Source organism: Oncorhynchus gorbuscha, linkage group LG16, assembly GCF_021184085.1.
Source record: "Oncorhynchus gorbuscha isolate QuinsamMale2020 ecotype Even-year linkage group LG16, OgorEven_v1.0, whole genome shotgun sequence".
Taxonomy (NCBI): Eukaryota; Metazoa; Chordata; class Actinopteri; order Salmoniformes; family Salmonidae; genus Oncorhynchus; species Oncorhynchus gorbuscha.
Genome location: NC_060188.1, coordinates 13,617,680 through 13,635,084, shown reverse-complemented (window position 1 = coordinate 13,635,084; position 17,405 = coordinate 13,617,680). Strand labels below are relative to the sequence as shown.

The following is a 17,405-nucleotide window of genomic DNA, read 5'->3' as shown; positions in this document are numbered from 1 at the left end:
TTGGGCTGAGTAAAACATCTTGCTTCACATTTTCTTCTCTGGTGTGCATATAGAAAGCTGATCCAACTCTCGGAAAGCATTTCCCGGTTGCACACTTTTTATGATCTTTGAGTTTCACAACTTCCTCTAGTGCACCACTGAGATATACAGTATATTAAATACTAGGCACTCTGGTTATCACACTCACAGAACCTATGTAGCTAAGCCTACTGACTGAAAATAATGAATTTATCTTACATGCAAGTGGATCCTATACTATGGGAGGGTTGCAACATATTTTGTCTAATATGTCTAATTCTTACTAATCAAATGTATTTGACTTCAAAATGTGTGTATTGTAAATAAAAATATTGGCATAAGTGAGGTTGTATAATCTATTCCAAGTAACCTTTAGTTTAATCAATGTGGGCATATGTGTTTTGTGGAGCCTGAATCACCTGTTGGTCTAGTTTCATTTAATGTTGAATTAGGCCTACTCTGGGGATTTCTCCTGGGGATTTGTTCTACCCTGTAGCAAAACAAATGACACATCCATGTCCCTGAGATTTTTGCTCTGGAGTTTGGAGCATTGTGAAGAACATTAAAATCATTCAAAATACTTCACCAGAAAGCATGACTTAGCCACAGAGGATCATTAGCTTATTTAAAAAAAATAGCTGTGGATTGTTTAAAATCACAAGCATGTAGGCCTATATGCCTAGTTGGGAAGCATTTCAATTTGAGCAGCGCATGTAGCAATAGGCCTAGCTAATTATTGAGATGCGCCTGTCAGTGAAAAGCAATGCATCTAAAATATGTGTGAAGATAATGTGTCTTGACTATCATTTGAAATGTTGAGACAAGAAGAAGGGGAGGGGTATGTGGCGATATTGGTGCATCTCTCTCCAGAATGCGCTCAGCTGTCCAGAATGTGATTAGCTGTCCAGAATGTGATTAGCTGTCCAGAATGTGATTAGCTGTCCAGAATGAGCTCAGCTGTCCAGAATGCGCTCAGCTGTCCAGAATGTGATTAGCTGTCCAGAATGCGCTCAGCTGTCCAGAATGTGATTAGCTGTCCAGAATGCGCTCAGCTGTCCAGAATGTGATTAGCTGTCTCACGCCGATTTTTGCACATTCCTTGTTTGTATTAGTTGTTTGACTGTTGAGTGTTCTTTTTTTAATAAATTCACCTTTACATATGTCACCAGTAGTACATTTACCTTTAATCTGCATGATTTGGTTACATTCAATTAGGTTAATGCATGGATTAAAGGACAATTCCACCCAAAAACAATAATTAGCCCATTGATTACATAATCCCAAAATGTTTTGCTTGTCAGCACTCAAGTTTTCAAGACATGTAATTTTACAGCAAAAGGCATAACATATCTTGAAAACTTGAGCGCTGACAGGCAAAACATTTTTTATATTTATTTTTTATTTCATCTTTAATTAACCAGAAGGGCCAGTTGAGAACAAGTTCTCATTTACAACTGCGACCTGGCCAAGATAAAGCAAATCAGTGCAACACAAACACAGAGTTACACATGGGATAAACAAACGTACAGTCAATAACACAATAGAAAAATCTATATACAGTGTGTGCAAATGTAGTAAGATTAGGAAGGTAAGGCAATAAATAGGCCATAGTGGCGAAATATTTACAATTTAGCAATTAACACTGGAATGGTAGATGTGCAGAAGATGAATGTGCAAATAGAGATACTGGGGTGCAAAGGAGAAACAACAACAAAAAATAACAATAAGGGGATGTGGTAGTTGGGTGGGCTATTTACCAGAGGTAGGACCAAGTCATTGTTTTACAAGTAAGTCTCAAGTCTTAGCACTCAAGTCCCAAGTCAAGTCAGGCAAGTCCGAGTCAAGTCTCAAGTCAAGACCGTCAAGTCTCAAGTCCTAAACTTTGAGTTTCGAGTCCTAAACAAGTCAGAATGGGCTTTTCACCAAATGTAATACCATTTCCTATTTTTAACAAGAGTAATAGTATATTACATTTATGCAAATCATGAATGCTTTAAAAAAAATCTATATATTTATTACTTTCCAAATAAACGTTATATTTCCATGGAAATACATGAGTAGCCATGAGAAAGACCCCCCCAATAGTGATTGACTATCGAGGATCGCTATGGGGTGCAATCAGGCTATATGAACGTGCCGTCCTTGGCCAGCTCTCCCGCTATCTCTCTCTGAATGACCTTCTTGATCCAAATCAGTCAGGTTTCAAGACTAGTCATTCAACTGAGACTGCTCTCCTCTGTATCACGGAGGCGCTCCGCACTGCTAAAGCTAACTCTCTCTCCTCTGCTCTCATCCTTCTAGATCTATCGGCTGCCTTCGATACTGTGAACCATCAGATCCTCCTCTCCACCCTCTCCGAGTTGGGCATCTCCGGCGCGGCCCACGCTTGGATTGCGTCCTACCTGACAGGTCGCTCCTACCAGGTGGCGTGGCGAGAATCTGTCTCCTCACCACGCGCTCTCACCACTGGTGTCCCCCAGGGCTCTGTTCTAGGCCCTCTCCTATTCTCGCTATACACATTACATTACATTACATTTACATTTAAGTCATTTAGCAGACGCTCTTATCCAGAGCGACTTACAAATTGGTGCATTCACCTTATGACATCCGTGGAACAGTCACTTTACAATAGTGCATCTAAATCTTAAAGGGGGGGGTAAGAGAGATTACATTTACTTAAATGTAAATGATGTACACAATCGCCCAACCTTAACACACACACACACACTCTCTCTGTGGTTACAGTAGGCTAATGTATGTCAATGGTTTTAGGAACAGCAGTAACATCAGACAGGATTTTGGCTACCAACTGCCTAGCCAGTTGTATCACAATCTTGGGTGCAATGATCGTGTTCCCACACTGACTGACTGATTGATTTAAAGTTACATTAGCCTACATGATACACTAGTAAAGTAATAAAATATATAGCTGTTGGCTATACTCGGACCTGCCTGGTGTGTTCCTTGTTCTTCATGATGCTCCCTTTATTTTTTTGAGCAGTGTGTATATGTGATGTGAGATATATATATAATCTCTCTCACGTCACACACAGAGAGCTCCAGTTTGGAATGTCTCTTGTGAAGAGGTTCACAGCACATGGGACCGGGAGACTCATGAGGAGGCTCACAATTGTCCAGGTTAGGGGAGGGCTGCCCTCAGGTTATCGCCTCAATTGGCTGGCCGGGATTTCCTTGTCCCATGGCACTCTAGCAACTCTTGTGGTGGTCCGGGCGCATGCACGCTGACACTGTCGCCAGTTGTATAGTGTTTCCTCTGACATTGGTGCGGCTGTGTGTCAAGAAGCAGTGCGGCTTGGTTGTGTTTTGGAGGATGCATTGCCCTCGACCTTTGCCTCTCCCGAGTCCCATCGGTGTAACTCCTGTACGGACAAGTCTATCTACCAATTGGGGAGAAAGTGTTTTTTTTTTAATAAATAAAGTGGTCATCATACTTTAATCTGGCTTCCTTAAAATATCAAATTTCTTGGTCCTTCTGTAGCTCAGTTGGTAGAGCATGGCGCTTGTAACACCAGGGTAGTGGGTTCGATCCCCGGGACCACCCATACGTAGAATGTATGCACACATGACTGTAAGTCGCTTTGGATAAAAGCGTCTGCTAAATGGCATATATTATTATTATTATATATTATGCTCTCTGTGCTTTTAACAGACCTCTGAGACTATCACAGTGCAGGTGCATTTATAAGGAGACTTGATTACACACAGGTGGATTGTATTTATCATCATTAGTCATTTAGGTCAACATTGGATCATTCAGAGATCCTCACTGAACTTCTGGAGAGAGTTTGCTGCACTGAAAGTAAAGGGGCTGAATAATTTTGCACACCCAATTTTTCAGTTTTTGATTTGTTAAAAAAGTTTGAAATATCCAATAAATGTTGTTCCACTTCATGATTGTGTCCTACTTGTTGTTGATTCTTCACAAAAAATACAGTTTTATATCTTTATGTTTGAAGCCTGAAATGTGGCAAAAGTTCGCAAAGTTCAAGTGGGCCGAATACTTTCACAAGGCACTGTATATTTATAACAAGATATTTTTTATAACAAAATACATTTATTAAATAAAGTAAACTAAGTACAATTAACAATGGCGTGTGTAATCAGTAGTGCAAGTGATAACGCGGGGTGTTGAAAGGTGCCAAAGCAAACAACCAAAAGGCAACAAAAATATGACAAAAACTGTAAAGGTGTCTGCATGGAGAGAGTCTCCTCTATGAATGGGGAAGTGGTGTATTTATCCTGGGACACACCTGAGTCCATTTCTCTGACGACCCTCCCAACTCCACCCACCGACATCCTATTAAGGAAAACAAGAGCAAAGAGAAAGAATTCGGCAGACAGAGTGGGAGGGTCGTCACAATGTACAGACAATGGTATGGTAGGATGTGAGTATAGTGGAGGTAAACCTAGGCATTGAGTGATGATGAGGGAGTTTTTATCTCTGGAGACAAAAGAGCTATCTATGGCATGTTGAGTGGGACTGAGGGCTCAGTAGACAAGGACACTAGACAAGGCATATTGACATTAGAGAGAGGAATAAAGCAGTCACAGGTGTTGATCAGGAGAGCTAAGACAACAACGGGTAAATGGCGATGAATGGGCAGAGCGGGTCAGTTAGGTACATACAGGACCTGAGTTCGAGGCTGGGACCGACAGGTAAACAAAATGAGGTACCGTGTTATTGAAACAGTCCAGGGGGCATCAGCTGTGTAGCCGAGTGATCATGGGGTCAAAAGAGCAGCAATAAGTGAGTCACGGTGCTATTTGGTAGTCACTACTACGCTAGGCGAGCAGGGGACAAAGCATTCAGAAAAACTAGCGGGCCGGGGCTAGTAGATGGTTCTTCGGCGACATCGTAACAGAATAGCTTGTTGAGACCACATCAGGCAACCACGTCTGCAGTCCAGTCGTGATGGATCGGCGGGGCTCCGTGTCGACAATAATGGGTCCAGGTCAATTGGCAAAGAAGGTATTGTAGCCCTAGAATTAGCCGGTATATGGGACTACCTCGAGGCTAGCTCAAAGCTAGCTGGTGCTTTCTTCGGGACAGAGGCTAACAGTAGCCACTCGTTTGCAGCTAGCTAGCTGCGATGGTCCGGTGTAATGATCCAGAGCAGCAGGAATCCGGTGATGTGGTAGAGAGAAGCAGTCCGATATGCTCTGTGTTGATATCGTGCTGTGCAGACTGGCAAGTATTGTACGAGCTAAGGCTGGCTGGTGACCGTGAAAAAGGTGAAGACCGCAAGCCGTGGCTATTACAAAAGTTTCTCAATACTTTGTTATATACCCTTTGTTGGCAATGACAGAGGTCAAATGTTTTCTGTAAGTCTTCACAAGGTTTTCACACACTGTTGCTGGTATTTTGCCCCGTTCCTCCATGCAGATCTCCTCTAGAGCAGTGATGCTTTGGAGCTGTTGCTGGGCAACATGGACTTTCAACTCCCTCCAAAGATTTTCTATGGGGTTGAGATCTGGAGACTGGCTAGGCCACTCCAGGACCTTGAAATGCTTCTTACGAAGCCACTCCTTCGTTGCCCGGGCGGTGTGTTTGGGATCATTGTCATGTGGAAATACCCAGCCACGTTTCATCTTCAATGCCCTTGCTGATGGAAGGAGGTTTTCACTCAATCTCACAATACATGGCTCCATTCATTCTTTCCTTTACACGGATCAGTCGTCCTGGTCCCTTTGCAGAAAAACAGCCCCAACGCATGATGTGTCCACCCCCATGTTTCACAGTAGGTATGGTGTTCTTTGGATGCAACTCAGCATTCTTTGTCCTCCAAACACGACGAGTTGAGTTTTTACCAAAAAGTTACATTTTGGTTTCATCTGACCATATGACATTCTCCCAATCTTCTTCTGGATCATCCAAATGCTCTCTAGCAAACTTCAGACGGGCCTGGACATGTACTGGCTTAAGCAGGGGGACACATCTGGCACTGCAGGATTTGTGTCCCTGGTGGCGTAGTGTGTTACTGATGGTAGGCTTTGTTACTTTGGTCCCAGCTCTCTGCAGGTCATTCACTAGGTCGCCCCATGTGGTTCTGGGATTTTTGCTCACCGTTCTTGTGATAATTTTGACCCCACGGGGTGAGATCTTGCGAGGAGCCCCAGATCGAGGGAGATTATCAGTGGTCTGTATGTCTTCCATTTCCTAATAATTGCTCCCACAGTTGATTTCTTCAAACCAAGTTGCTTACCTATTGCAGATTCAGTCTTCCCAGCCTGGTTGCAGGTCTACAATGTTGTTTCTGGTGTCCTTTGACGGCTCTTTGGTCTTGGCCATAGTGGAGTTTGGAGTGTGACTGTTTGAGGTTGTGAACAGGTGTCTTTTATACTGATAACAAGTTCAAACAGGTGCCATTAATACAGGTAACGAGTGGAGGACAGAGGAGCCTCTTAAAGAAGTTACAGGTCTGTGAGAGCCAGAAATATTGCTTGTTTGTAGGTGACCAAATACTTATTTTCCACCATAATTTGCAAATAAATTCATTACAAATCCTACAATGTGATTTTCTGGATTTTTTTTTCCATTTTGTCTGTCATAGTTGAAGTGTACCTATGATGAAAATTACAGGCCTCTCTCATCTTTTTAAGTGGGAGAACTTGCACAATTGGTGGCTGACTAAATACTTTTTTGCCCAACTGTATGAAAAAGACTGGCTATTTACACTGGATAAGACAAAGACAAACACATACGTCCTACTGCTACGTCATCTTGGTCAGACACTTTGGGACCATGTCATTATTGGACTAATGTGTCTGGTTGCCTATTTTGGGATGTCTGGTTTTTCTGATTGTCTTAACTCACCACCACTAATAAGCTGAGTTTCTCAGCAATGTTTTCAACAGCAAGTCAATTAAGTATATATATATTGTTTTACATCCATTGTGAATGATAATAGTTCCTCACAGTATTTGAAAAAGCTTTCCAACACTCTCCCCCTAGATAATCACCAGGCCTTGGTGTGAAAGAGCAAAATGTCATGCTCTGAGCATCCCATATACCCAGTGGAAATGCCATAAAATACCTGAAGACCTTTCCCTTTGCCAAAAACAACTGTGTCTGTCCCGAGCTCACTGGAGCGGAAACTGTGATAGCCCAGAAAAGGCTAGTTGATTCACCTTAGCCAGTGATAGCATTGGGCCAGACCTTCATTGGGCCAGACCTAGTTTATTGATTTGATGCAATGTAGGCTTCACTAGTGGTAGCTCAAATCAAGACCGATAGAAAGGGAGGCAGACAGGCAGTGGGAAGATAGATGAAATTGAAAGAACCTTGCATTTTAATCAGGACATTTTCAGTTTTCATTTATCAGCTTTATGTATTTTACTTAGTTGACCGTGTAAAATATAGTCCTACTGCTACATTGTCCTATAGGCTATCTCATAGTTCCATGTGCTCATTTATTCTGCCGCCAGTGTGAATCAGTGTGTTCATATGGCAGAGGCTGGTGCTCTCCCATTAGTGGAATTTGAACTTTAAAAAAAACAAAACATTTTAATCCCGATTTGTATTATTAGCCACGTGACGATGATTTTGAGAAACGAAAACGTTACTATTGAAATTAAACTGTTGTGCATATGATAATCATAACTTGCATGAAGATGGGTAGAAATGGTAGGATAAATTGTAAGCTTCTCCAAACTTGAATTTCACAAACTTGAAGGTGTACTAAGGTTAAATAAAACACCCAAAATGTAATGGAAATCATCTACATGTATTTTGTGTGTTCAGATGCCCTGTGTGGACAAAGTCATGGGACTTTATGACAATCAGATTAAATTAACTACATTTTTCAGAGAAAAACTTGTAATTTTGTCCAATTCGACCAGAACACAGGAGGGTTAAGAGAAATATAACTAGAGGGCCGTTGTAACTAAGATTGTGCAAATTAAAACTGTGCACAAATGGACAGCTATGCGATCCATCGCGGAGAAAATAGCTCACCACGATCCAGCACCAGCGGGTGGAAAGCGTCATTTGCTGTGCCGCGCCCAGCACTGTGTTGCATGCTAGACTAGTTGACAAGTATGGCTACGTGTTTGACATGGGCAGCAGCAGGCCTGAGAGCCAAGTGCGAGAAAACGCAATTCGATTTTGTTGCCAAGTTTAGAATCGTAAACTAATAGAAAATGTAAGTGGAAACGATTGCGAAAACTGCTCCAGATCACTTGATATCCACCACAAAGGGGAAAGAATAGAATATGGAGGGTGGAGAGGGTCAGACCCGAATTAACTTAAACGGTCTATCGTACAGCAGAGCGTGTCCAACTCCAAACCAACCACACTGAATAGATAGGAGCATATCATGAGTGCACAGCTGAGAGCTCTCCATGCAAAATAGGTCCCATATATACATATTCCATGTTTTTTTTTCTCTCTCCCCTACCCCAATCCCATGATCATTTATATCAACAATGCAACGGAAAAAATAGTTTCATCGTTTTTATTGCAACACAAATTATTGCAGCGTTACCATCTTACCACCAGAGGGTACTGTACCATCTCCAGCATCTCTACATCCCATGGCTATGGATAAGACAGGGTGATTGGTTCAATAATCTCAATCAGGATGGCAATAGAACATAACAGGTCCTGTTATTGGTCAGGAGGCCTGCTCATGGCACCTGGCTCTTGTAGCCATAGTTGAGTTCTGCCCCTCCACTAAGCAGCAGGTCTATCCCAGTGCAGAACGTAGCATCAGCAGCCAGGTACAGAGCAGCCAACCCACTCTCAGCTTCTGTCCCCATTCGACCAAGCAGCTGTTGGAAATTAGGAAGAATGTTAATGATGAGGCATCAGGGTCATCAAGACGAGAGATGCAAGTGAAATTAGGAAGTCTCTACCAACCCTCCCTTTTCAATGCATTCTGAAATATGTCATTGTAACAGATCTTATATTTCATCGTATATCTTGTATTGGCTCCTGTGAAGTGAGCACTTGCCTGAGCGTTCTCTCCCTCTTTAATGGTAGCTAAGGTATCTGCAGTCTGTCCAGCCAGCTCCTCCCACAGAGGTGTCATCACATTACCAGGGGAGATGCTACAAGATAATACACATTTAGACTGCAGCAAACAGAGCTAGATAGAGATAAAAAAAAATTAAAAGTATTTTAAAAACAGGACAGACAAATGGGCAAGATAAAAAAATAAGTAGAAAAGCCTAAAAGTTTATAAATGGAGACAGATGCCAGTTCTACTCACCAGTTGACTCTCACTTGGTACCGACTCTCATCCACAGCCATGGCTTTTGTCATGGCAATGATCGCCCCCTTGTGGAGGAAAAGAGACATCACCCCTGTTAGGCCTACTTCTCCAAGCCTCAAACAGTGGAATAAAGTACTGCATACGGTTATCTAGATTTTTAGTTCACCTTAGTGGCTACATATGGTGCTGCATTTTTCTGACCAATGGAGCCCACCAGACTGGACAAGTTAATGATGTTCCCCTGGCGCTGTCGCAGGTGGGGCAGGGCATACTGAGGAGGGGAGAGAGGTGGGGAGATCCCGTGATGACGTAAAAGGTATCTAATAACCCATTATTAAGGCTCATACATGCTTATAACAAGTAATAAAGCATCATACCTGAAGGCTTTCAGTAAAGTAAATATAATGAGTGAATGATTTACTTTGGAGGCCAGGAAGTAACTGATGAGGTTAAGATTCAAAAGATCGCTGAACTCCTCTGCAGTAGTGTCATCTGTGGGTTTATGAGGTGGGTCTGAAAGGGGATGAAAGTGAGGGGACTCAATGAATACAGCATAAACACTAACCAAATGTCTATGGAGTGAATTGTAGAAGAGGGGGAAGAAACATGCCTTTCATATCCACAAAAAAAGTGTTAAGTGGTACAAAAATGTCTGCAGATCTTTAAAAAACGATGAAAACCAGTATAGCATTAAAAATACATCCGCGTTACGACGTGCACCTTTGTCAGGGTGTGACGATCAGGAGGTGATCGGTTTGATGCTGCAAAGCGTATATGTAACAGTATAGACTTTACTGTCCGTCCCCTCCCCCCGACCTGGGCGCGACCCAGGGACGCTCTGCACACGTCAACAGTCACCCTCGCAGCATCGTTACCCATCGCTCCACAAAAGCCGCGGCCCTTGCAGAGCAAGAGGAACCACTACTTCAAGGTCTCAGAGCAAGTGACATCATCGATTGAAATGCCACTAGCGCGCACCACCGCTAACTAGCTAGCAATTTCACATCGGCTACATATACACGAAGTACAAAACATTAGGAACACCTGCTCTTTCCACATCAGACAGACTGGGTGAATACAGGTGAAAGCTATGATCCCTTATTGATGTCACTTCAATCAGTGTAGATGAAGGGGAGGAGACAGGTTAAATACGTATTTTTTTAAGCCTTGAGACAATTGAGACATGGATTGTGTGTGTGTGTGCCATGCAGAGGGTGAATGGGGCAAGACAAAATATTTAACTTCCTTTAAACAGAGTATGGTAGTAGGTGCCAGGCGCACCGGTTTGTGTCAAGAACTGCAACACTGCTGTGTTTTTCACCATAAATAGTTTCCTGTGTGTATCAAGTATGGTCCACCACCCAAATGACATCTAGCCAACTCTGGAAAGCATTAGAGTCAACATGGGCCAGCATCCCTGTGGAATGCTTTCGACACCTTGTAGAGTCCAGGCTGTTCTGGGGGCAAAAGGAGGGGTGCAACTCAATATTAGGAAGGTGTTCTTAATGTTTTGTACACTCAGTGTATGTGTTTTTAATGCTTGAATATGCCTGTTTAAATAATGGCTTGCCAGGGCCTCCCAAGTAGCACAGCGGTCTAAGGCACTGCATCGCAGTGTTAGCTGTGTTACTACAGATCCTGGTTATATACCGGGCTGTGTCGCAGCCAGTCGCGCCTGGGAGACTCATGAGGCGACGCACAATTGACCCAGCGCCGTCCGGGTTAGGGGAGGGTTTGGTTGGCCGGGATGTCCTTGTCACATCGCGCTCTAGCGACTCCTGTAGCAGGCCGGGTGCATGCACACTGACAGTTGTTCAGTGTTTTCTCCGACACATTGGTGCAGCTGGCTTCCCAGTTAAGCGTGCATTGTGTCAAGAAGCAGTATGGCTTGGCGGGGTTGTTTTTCGGGACAATGGGACAAGACTGTAACTACCAAATTGGATATGACAAATTTGGTGGGAACGAGGGGGTAAAAAAAACTATATATATAATAATAAAAATAAGTGCCTGGATGTGGATTGGTATTCCAACTATCAGCTGATTTGTGGATATATCATTTCCTTTCTTTCCTTAACAACATCAATTCTCATACAAAATAATAACAGATACTCACGCCACCCAGCATTGTTGACCAGACAGTCTATTTGACCATAATGCTCCACTGTCACTGAAATCAACCTCTGCAGAGAGAATATCATATGTTGAGTTGACTGCACTCTGTCATTGACCACCACACTGTGTAAGACGTTTATAATTGCTACCTCCAGGTATGTGGACCTATGATCCCATTACCTATGTACCTACCTAACTTGCTACATAGAGCCTAAGCTGAAAAACCAGCTAGACACACCACTAAAATAACATAGAAACATACACACATCCCTCAGTCAAACACACAAAACAGGTTATAACAATGTCACTACTGTTCACAAGCACCAGGATCTGGACACTGAATGATGATTGGATGTGTAGAAAAAAAAGAAGTTGCTCCGGACAAGAACATGACTAAATGACCTAAATGACCTAAATGACCTAAATGACCTAAATGTAAATGTAAAACATTATGAAAAGCTTCCGTCTTGCAGTGTTAGTCTGACCACTAATACATTTGAATTGTCTGATGAGGCTTCATCTATCTGTCCACCCCAGTTGAAGTCGAAAGTTTACATACACTTAGGTTGGAGTCATTAAAACTTGTTTTTCAACCACTCCACAAATTTCTTGTTAACAAACTATAGTTTTGGCAAGTAGGTTATGACATCTACTTTGTGCATGACACAAGTCATTTTTCCAACAATTGTTTACAGACAGATTATTTCACTGTATAACAATTCCAGTGAGTCAGAAGTTTATATACACTAAGTTGACTGTACCTTTAAACAGCATGGAAAATTCCTTGAAATGATGTCATGGCTTTAGAAGCTTCTGATTGACTCAAATGATGTCAATTAGCCTATTGGAGGTGTACCTGTGGATGTATTTCAAGACCTACTTTCAAATTCAGTGCCTCTTTGCTTGACATCATGGGAAAATCAAAAGAAATCAGCCAAGACCTTAGAAAATAAATTGTAGACCTCCACAAGTCTGGTTCATTGTTGGGAGCATTTTCCAAACACCTGAAGGTACCAGGTTCCTATGTACAAACAACAGTACGCCAGTATAAGACCATGGGACCACGCAGCCGTCATACCGCTCAGGAAGGAGACGCGTTCTGTCTCCTAGAGATGAACGAACTTTGGTGTGAAAAGTACAAATCAATCCCAGAACAACAGCAAAGGACCTTGTGAAGATGCTGGAGGAAACAGGTACAAAAGTATTTAAATCCACAGTAAAATGAGTCCTATACCGACATTCCCTAAAAGGCTGCTCAGCAAGGAAGAAGCAACTGCTCCAAAACCACCATAAAAAAGACAGACTACTGTTTGCAACTGCACATGGGGACATAGATCGGAATTTTGGATAAATGTCCTTTGGTCTGATGAAACAAAAATAGAACTGTTTGGTCATAATGACCATCGTTATGTTTGGAGGAAAAAGGGGGAGGCTTGCAAGCCGAAGAACACCATCCCAACCGTGAAGCACAGGGGTGGCAGCATCATGCTGCGGGGGTGCTTTGCTGCAGGAGGGACTGATGCACTTCACAAAATAGATGGCATCATGAGGATGGAAAATTATTTGGATATATTGAAGCAACATCTCAAGGCATCAGTCAGGAAGTTAAAGCTTGGTCGCAAATGGGTCTTCCAAATGGACAATGACCCCAAGCATACTTACAAAGTTGTGGCAAAATGGCTTAAGGACAACAAAGTCAAGGTGTTAGAGTGGCCATCACAAAGCCCTGACCTCAATCCTATAGAACATTTCTGGGCAGAACTGAAAACGCATGTGCGAGTAAGGAGGCCAACAAACCTGACTCAGTTACACCAGCTCTGTCAGGAGGAATGGGCCAAAATTCACCCAACTTACTGTGGGAATTAATTTTTACTAGGCATTTTTACTAGGATTAAATGTCAGTTATTGTGAAAAACCGACTTTAAATGTATTTGGCTAAGGTGTATGTAAACTTTCGACTTCAACTGTATATATATATATACTTATTTTTTAAAATGAATTAATAAATGTATGTCAGCACAGACCTCAATGCCTGAGTGAACTCTCAGTCTGGGAGGCACAAAAAACAGGAAACCAGGGCACAGGAAACACAAAGCTTCAAATAATGACCGACTGGGCCTTTAACAGTGATTTCTAAGCAGTTTATAAGCAGACCTTCAAATGAGGAGCAAGGGGCTTGCTAGAGCTGTGAGTAAACTCAGACGAGAAGAGTCCTTTCACAGACGGGAAAATCCAACAAAGACTAAAGATAGGTGGAGTGTAGATTACCATACAAAATGTTATAGTAAGCATTCTGATAAACCACAGGTCATGTGAGGAATGAGATCCATTGAGGAATGAGGATATAAACTCTGTTGAAATGTTGTGCATATGAGTGATCATTTTACTCTCATTTCACTGCCCTATAAGATAAGTCATTGCCCAGAAGCCCTACCTTGATGTCCTCCTCTTTGGAGATGTCACAAGGTACAAATTTGCATGACCCTGGCCCTGCCCTGTTCAGCTCGGCCTCTAGAGCCTGTCCTGCTGCCACTGTCAAAAAACAAAACAATATATATATAATAAGAATACAGTAAATACGCGCTCTCACCACTGGTGTCCCCCAGGGCTCTGTTCTAGGCCCTCTCCTATTCTCGCTATACACCAAGTCACTTGGCTCTGTCATAACCTCACATGGTCTCTCCTATCATTGCTATGCAGACGACACACAATTAATCTTCTCCTTTCCCCCTTCTGATGACCAGGTGGCGAATCGCATCTCTGCATGTCTGGCAGACATATCAGTGTGGATGACGGATCACCACCTCAAGCTGAACGAGCAAGAGGAGCTGCTCTTCCTCCCAAGGACTGCCCGTTCCATGATCTCGCCAAACGGTTGACAACTCCATTGTGTCCTCCTCCCAGAGCGCTAAGAACCTTATCCTGGACAACAAACTGTCGTTCTCAACTAACATCAAGGCGGTGGCCCGTTCCTGTAGGTTCATGCTCTACAACATCCGGTCACCCTGCCTCACACAGGAAGCCGCAGGTCCTAATCCAGGCACTTGTCATCTCCCGTCTGGATTACTGCAACTCGCTGTTGGCTGGGCTCCCTGCCTGTGCCATTAAACCCCTACAACTCATCCAGAACGCCGATGTGATTTGAGGAATGAGGATATAAACTCTGTGCAGCCCGTCTAGTGTTCAACCTTCCCAAGTTCTCTCATTTCCTCCGCTCTCTCCACTGGCTTCCAGTTGAAGCTCATCCGCTACAAGACCATGGTGCTTGCCTACGGAGCTGTGATGGGAACGGCACCTCAGTACCTCCAGGCTCTGATCAGGCCCTACACCCAAATAAGGGCACTGCGTTCATCCACCTCTGGCCTGCTCGCCTCCCTACCACTGAGGAAGTACAGTTCCCGCTCAGCTCAGTCAAAACTGTTCGCTGCTCTGGCTCCCCAATGGTGGAACAAACTCCCTCACGACGCCAGGACAGCGGAGTCAATCACCACCTTCCGGAGACACCTGAAACCCCACCTCTTTAAGGAATACCTAGGATAGGATAAAGTAATCCTTCTCACCCCCCTTAAAATATTTAGATGCACTATTGTAAAGTGGTTGTTCCACTGGATGTCATAAGGTGAATGCACCAATTTGTAAGTCGCTCTGGATAAGAGCGTCTGCTAAATGACTTAAATGTAAATGTAATGTAAATGTAAATATGCAATGTAAAGATGATGTCGAGAGGGATTTTTAAAAATGATTCATAAAGTCTTCAACAATGGATTACTGATGAATGAAGATTCTGTGAAAACATTATTGATACATGTGTGGTGATTCTGATGGTTTCTTGTAACTGATGGGTTCTACGGTTGTGGCTAAATGGATAGGATAACTAATGCAGCAGGTTAGGAGAATTCATGTGGCAGGTTAGGAGAATTAATGCAGCAGGTTAGCAGAATTAAAGTAGCAGGTTAGGAGAAAAAGTTTAAGGTTAGGCTTAGCTACAATCCTACAGTTGTCACCAACACAACTCGAACATGCAACTGTTGGTACGTAGCTGTACTCCATCTAGCCACAACCGTAGAAGCCACCACTTCCACCACACATGCAATGGTATACTTTAATCTGAGCAAAAAATCTAATAAACGTGCAGACACTTACCCCCTCTTGCACAGAAGACAACTTTGGCCCCATTCTCCACTGGGGAAAAAAACAACAGAATAGCACATTATTGTTTCCCCAGTACCCTACTCTGCTCAAATCTCAACAAACTAACTTCAAATCAGCAACTTTGATTCTTACCGAATACTTTGACAATCCCTCTACCAATCCCTTTGGACCCGCCGGTCACAATGACAACTTTGTCTCCGTAACGCAAAGTACTGCCTGACATGTTCACTAGAGCCAACCCGTCACGGGTGATGATTTCAGTGATGATATGTTCGCAAAGAACCGCCACTACCTGGCTGACTGTGTTGGTCGAATGCCGCAAACAAAGTTACTTGCCCTCTTTCCAAGCCACACTTTTTATTCTATTTCTTTACATGCAGCAAAATATATAATTGCATCCCTTCCGTTGTCTTTTTGCCTTTTACATTTCTACGTTAACTTTCTCTTCCCTCCTCCAAGTTCCTTAAAAATCATGGGTTTTGTTGTCGTCTGTGAAGACAGGTGAGCGGTTTTGTGGGACTTGTAGTTTTAAGCTACATGCAAATTTTAACGGACATCCTGGTGCTGCAACCTGCTTTGTCAACATGCATACCGGTTTCTCAGTCTATGTATGAGGCATATTCTGAAATGGAAAAAATAAACCATTACATTCATCAATTAACCAAGAAGCCAATGGGATGGTTTTTGCAATGGTTTAATGCATAATAAAAAAATACTTTAAATGATTTACTGCTCACTTTCCTGTAAAATCCACCTCATATCAGTGTTATAACTGTTATACATTTTACATGTTCCCCCCCCCCTTCCAACTCACACACGTCTCTAAATAGTTAACTCAAATATCAATTCTTATTCTACATTTACATTCGAATCATTTAGCTTACAATCTTATCCATAGCAATTTACTGGAGAAATTAGGGCCTTGCTCAAGGGCACATCAACAGATTTTTTTACCTAGTCGGCTCGGGATTCAAACCAGCCAACTCTCGGTTACTGGCTCAACGTTCTTAACTGCTAGGCTACGTGCCGCACCATTTAACCTTTTTCTGGCCCAGAAATAATGCTGTTGACATCTTACAGTGGTCACTATGTCACTTACATTTTTGTTGCCACAACACCTGTGAGTCATTACCTGCCTGACACGTGTGCACCATACCCTATACTATACCATACACTAAGCCATCTGAATAAAGGCTTATGAAAGGATCATCAGAAAAGGAGTGTCATGGTTTTTTGTTGTAGGCTTTCAGTTTTACTGTTCGGTCTCATAACATGTGTTAACATGTTTGTAAATGTGACTTGGGCCCTACATTTGTCCTGACCACACCTCACCAGGAAATGCATTGGCTCTGCTACATAACTAATTTATGGCCTGGTAAGGTGACATGGTCAGAAAAACACAGGGCCCTAGTCAGGAGCATTATAAATACTGAAGCCAGGATGGAACTTCAAAATACATTCTCACTGGGATTTTATGGGTGTTCATTTGGGTCTCGTGAGGACATCAATACATGTGTTGAGGATGGTGTGTGTGTTTGTGTGTTTGTGTGTTTGTGTGTTTGTTTATGACAGGGAGAGAGGGGAAAATGAAGACTTTAAGAGAGAGGCAGGGGGCTGACATTAGGGGGTGGGGGTATGAAGAGGACTTTAAGAGAGAGGCAGGGGGCTGACATTGGGGGGTGGGGGTATGAAGAGGACTTTAAGAGAGAGGCAGGGGGCTGACTTTAGGGTGTGGGGGTATGAAGAGGACTTTAAGAGAGAGGCAGGGGGCTGACATTAGGGGGTGGGGGTATGAAGAGGACTTTAAGAGAGAGGCAGGGGGCTTACATTAGGGGGTGGGGGTATGAAGAGGACTTTAAGAGAGAGGCAGGGGGCTGACATTAGGGGGTG

The 17,405-nt window shown here is 43.0% G+C and overlaps 1 protein-coding gene across 1 annotated transcript; it reads right to left on the bottom strand.

The window, feature by feature from the left end:
• Positions 1 to 8,478: 8,478 nt before the first annotated feature.
• Positions 8,479 to 16,019, bottom strand: LOC123999371 (17-beta-hydroxysteroid dehydrogenase 14-like). The gene is made up of 9 exons (XM_046305052.1): positions 15,648 to 16,019; positions 15,507 to 15,545; positions 13,798 to 13,895; positions 11,365 to 11,431; positions 9,673 to 9,764; positions 9,418 to 9,522; positions 9,249 to 9,316; positions 8,991 to 9,087; positions 8,479 to 8,808 (listed from the first exon to the last, which is right to left on the bottom strand). Exons 1-9 carry the CDS (start codon positions 15,736 to 15,738, stop codon positions 8,665 to 8,667), a joined length of 801 nt encoding a protein of 266 aa, XP_046161008.1. The 5' UTR covers positions 15,739 to 16,019; the 3' UTR covers positions 8,479 to 8,664.
• Between the last annotated feature and the right edge of the window lie 1,386 nt (positions 16,020 to 17,405).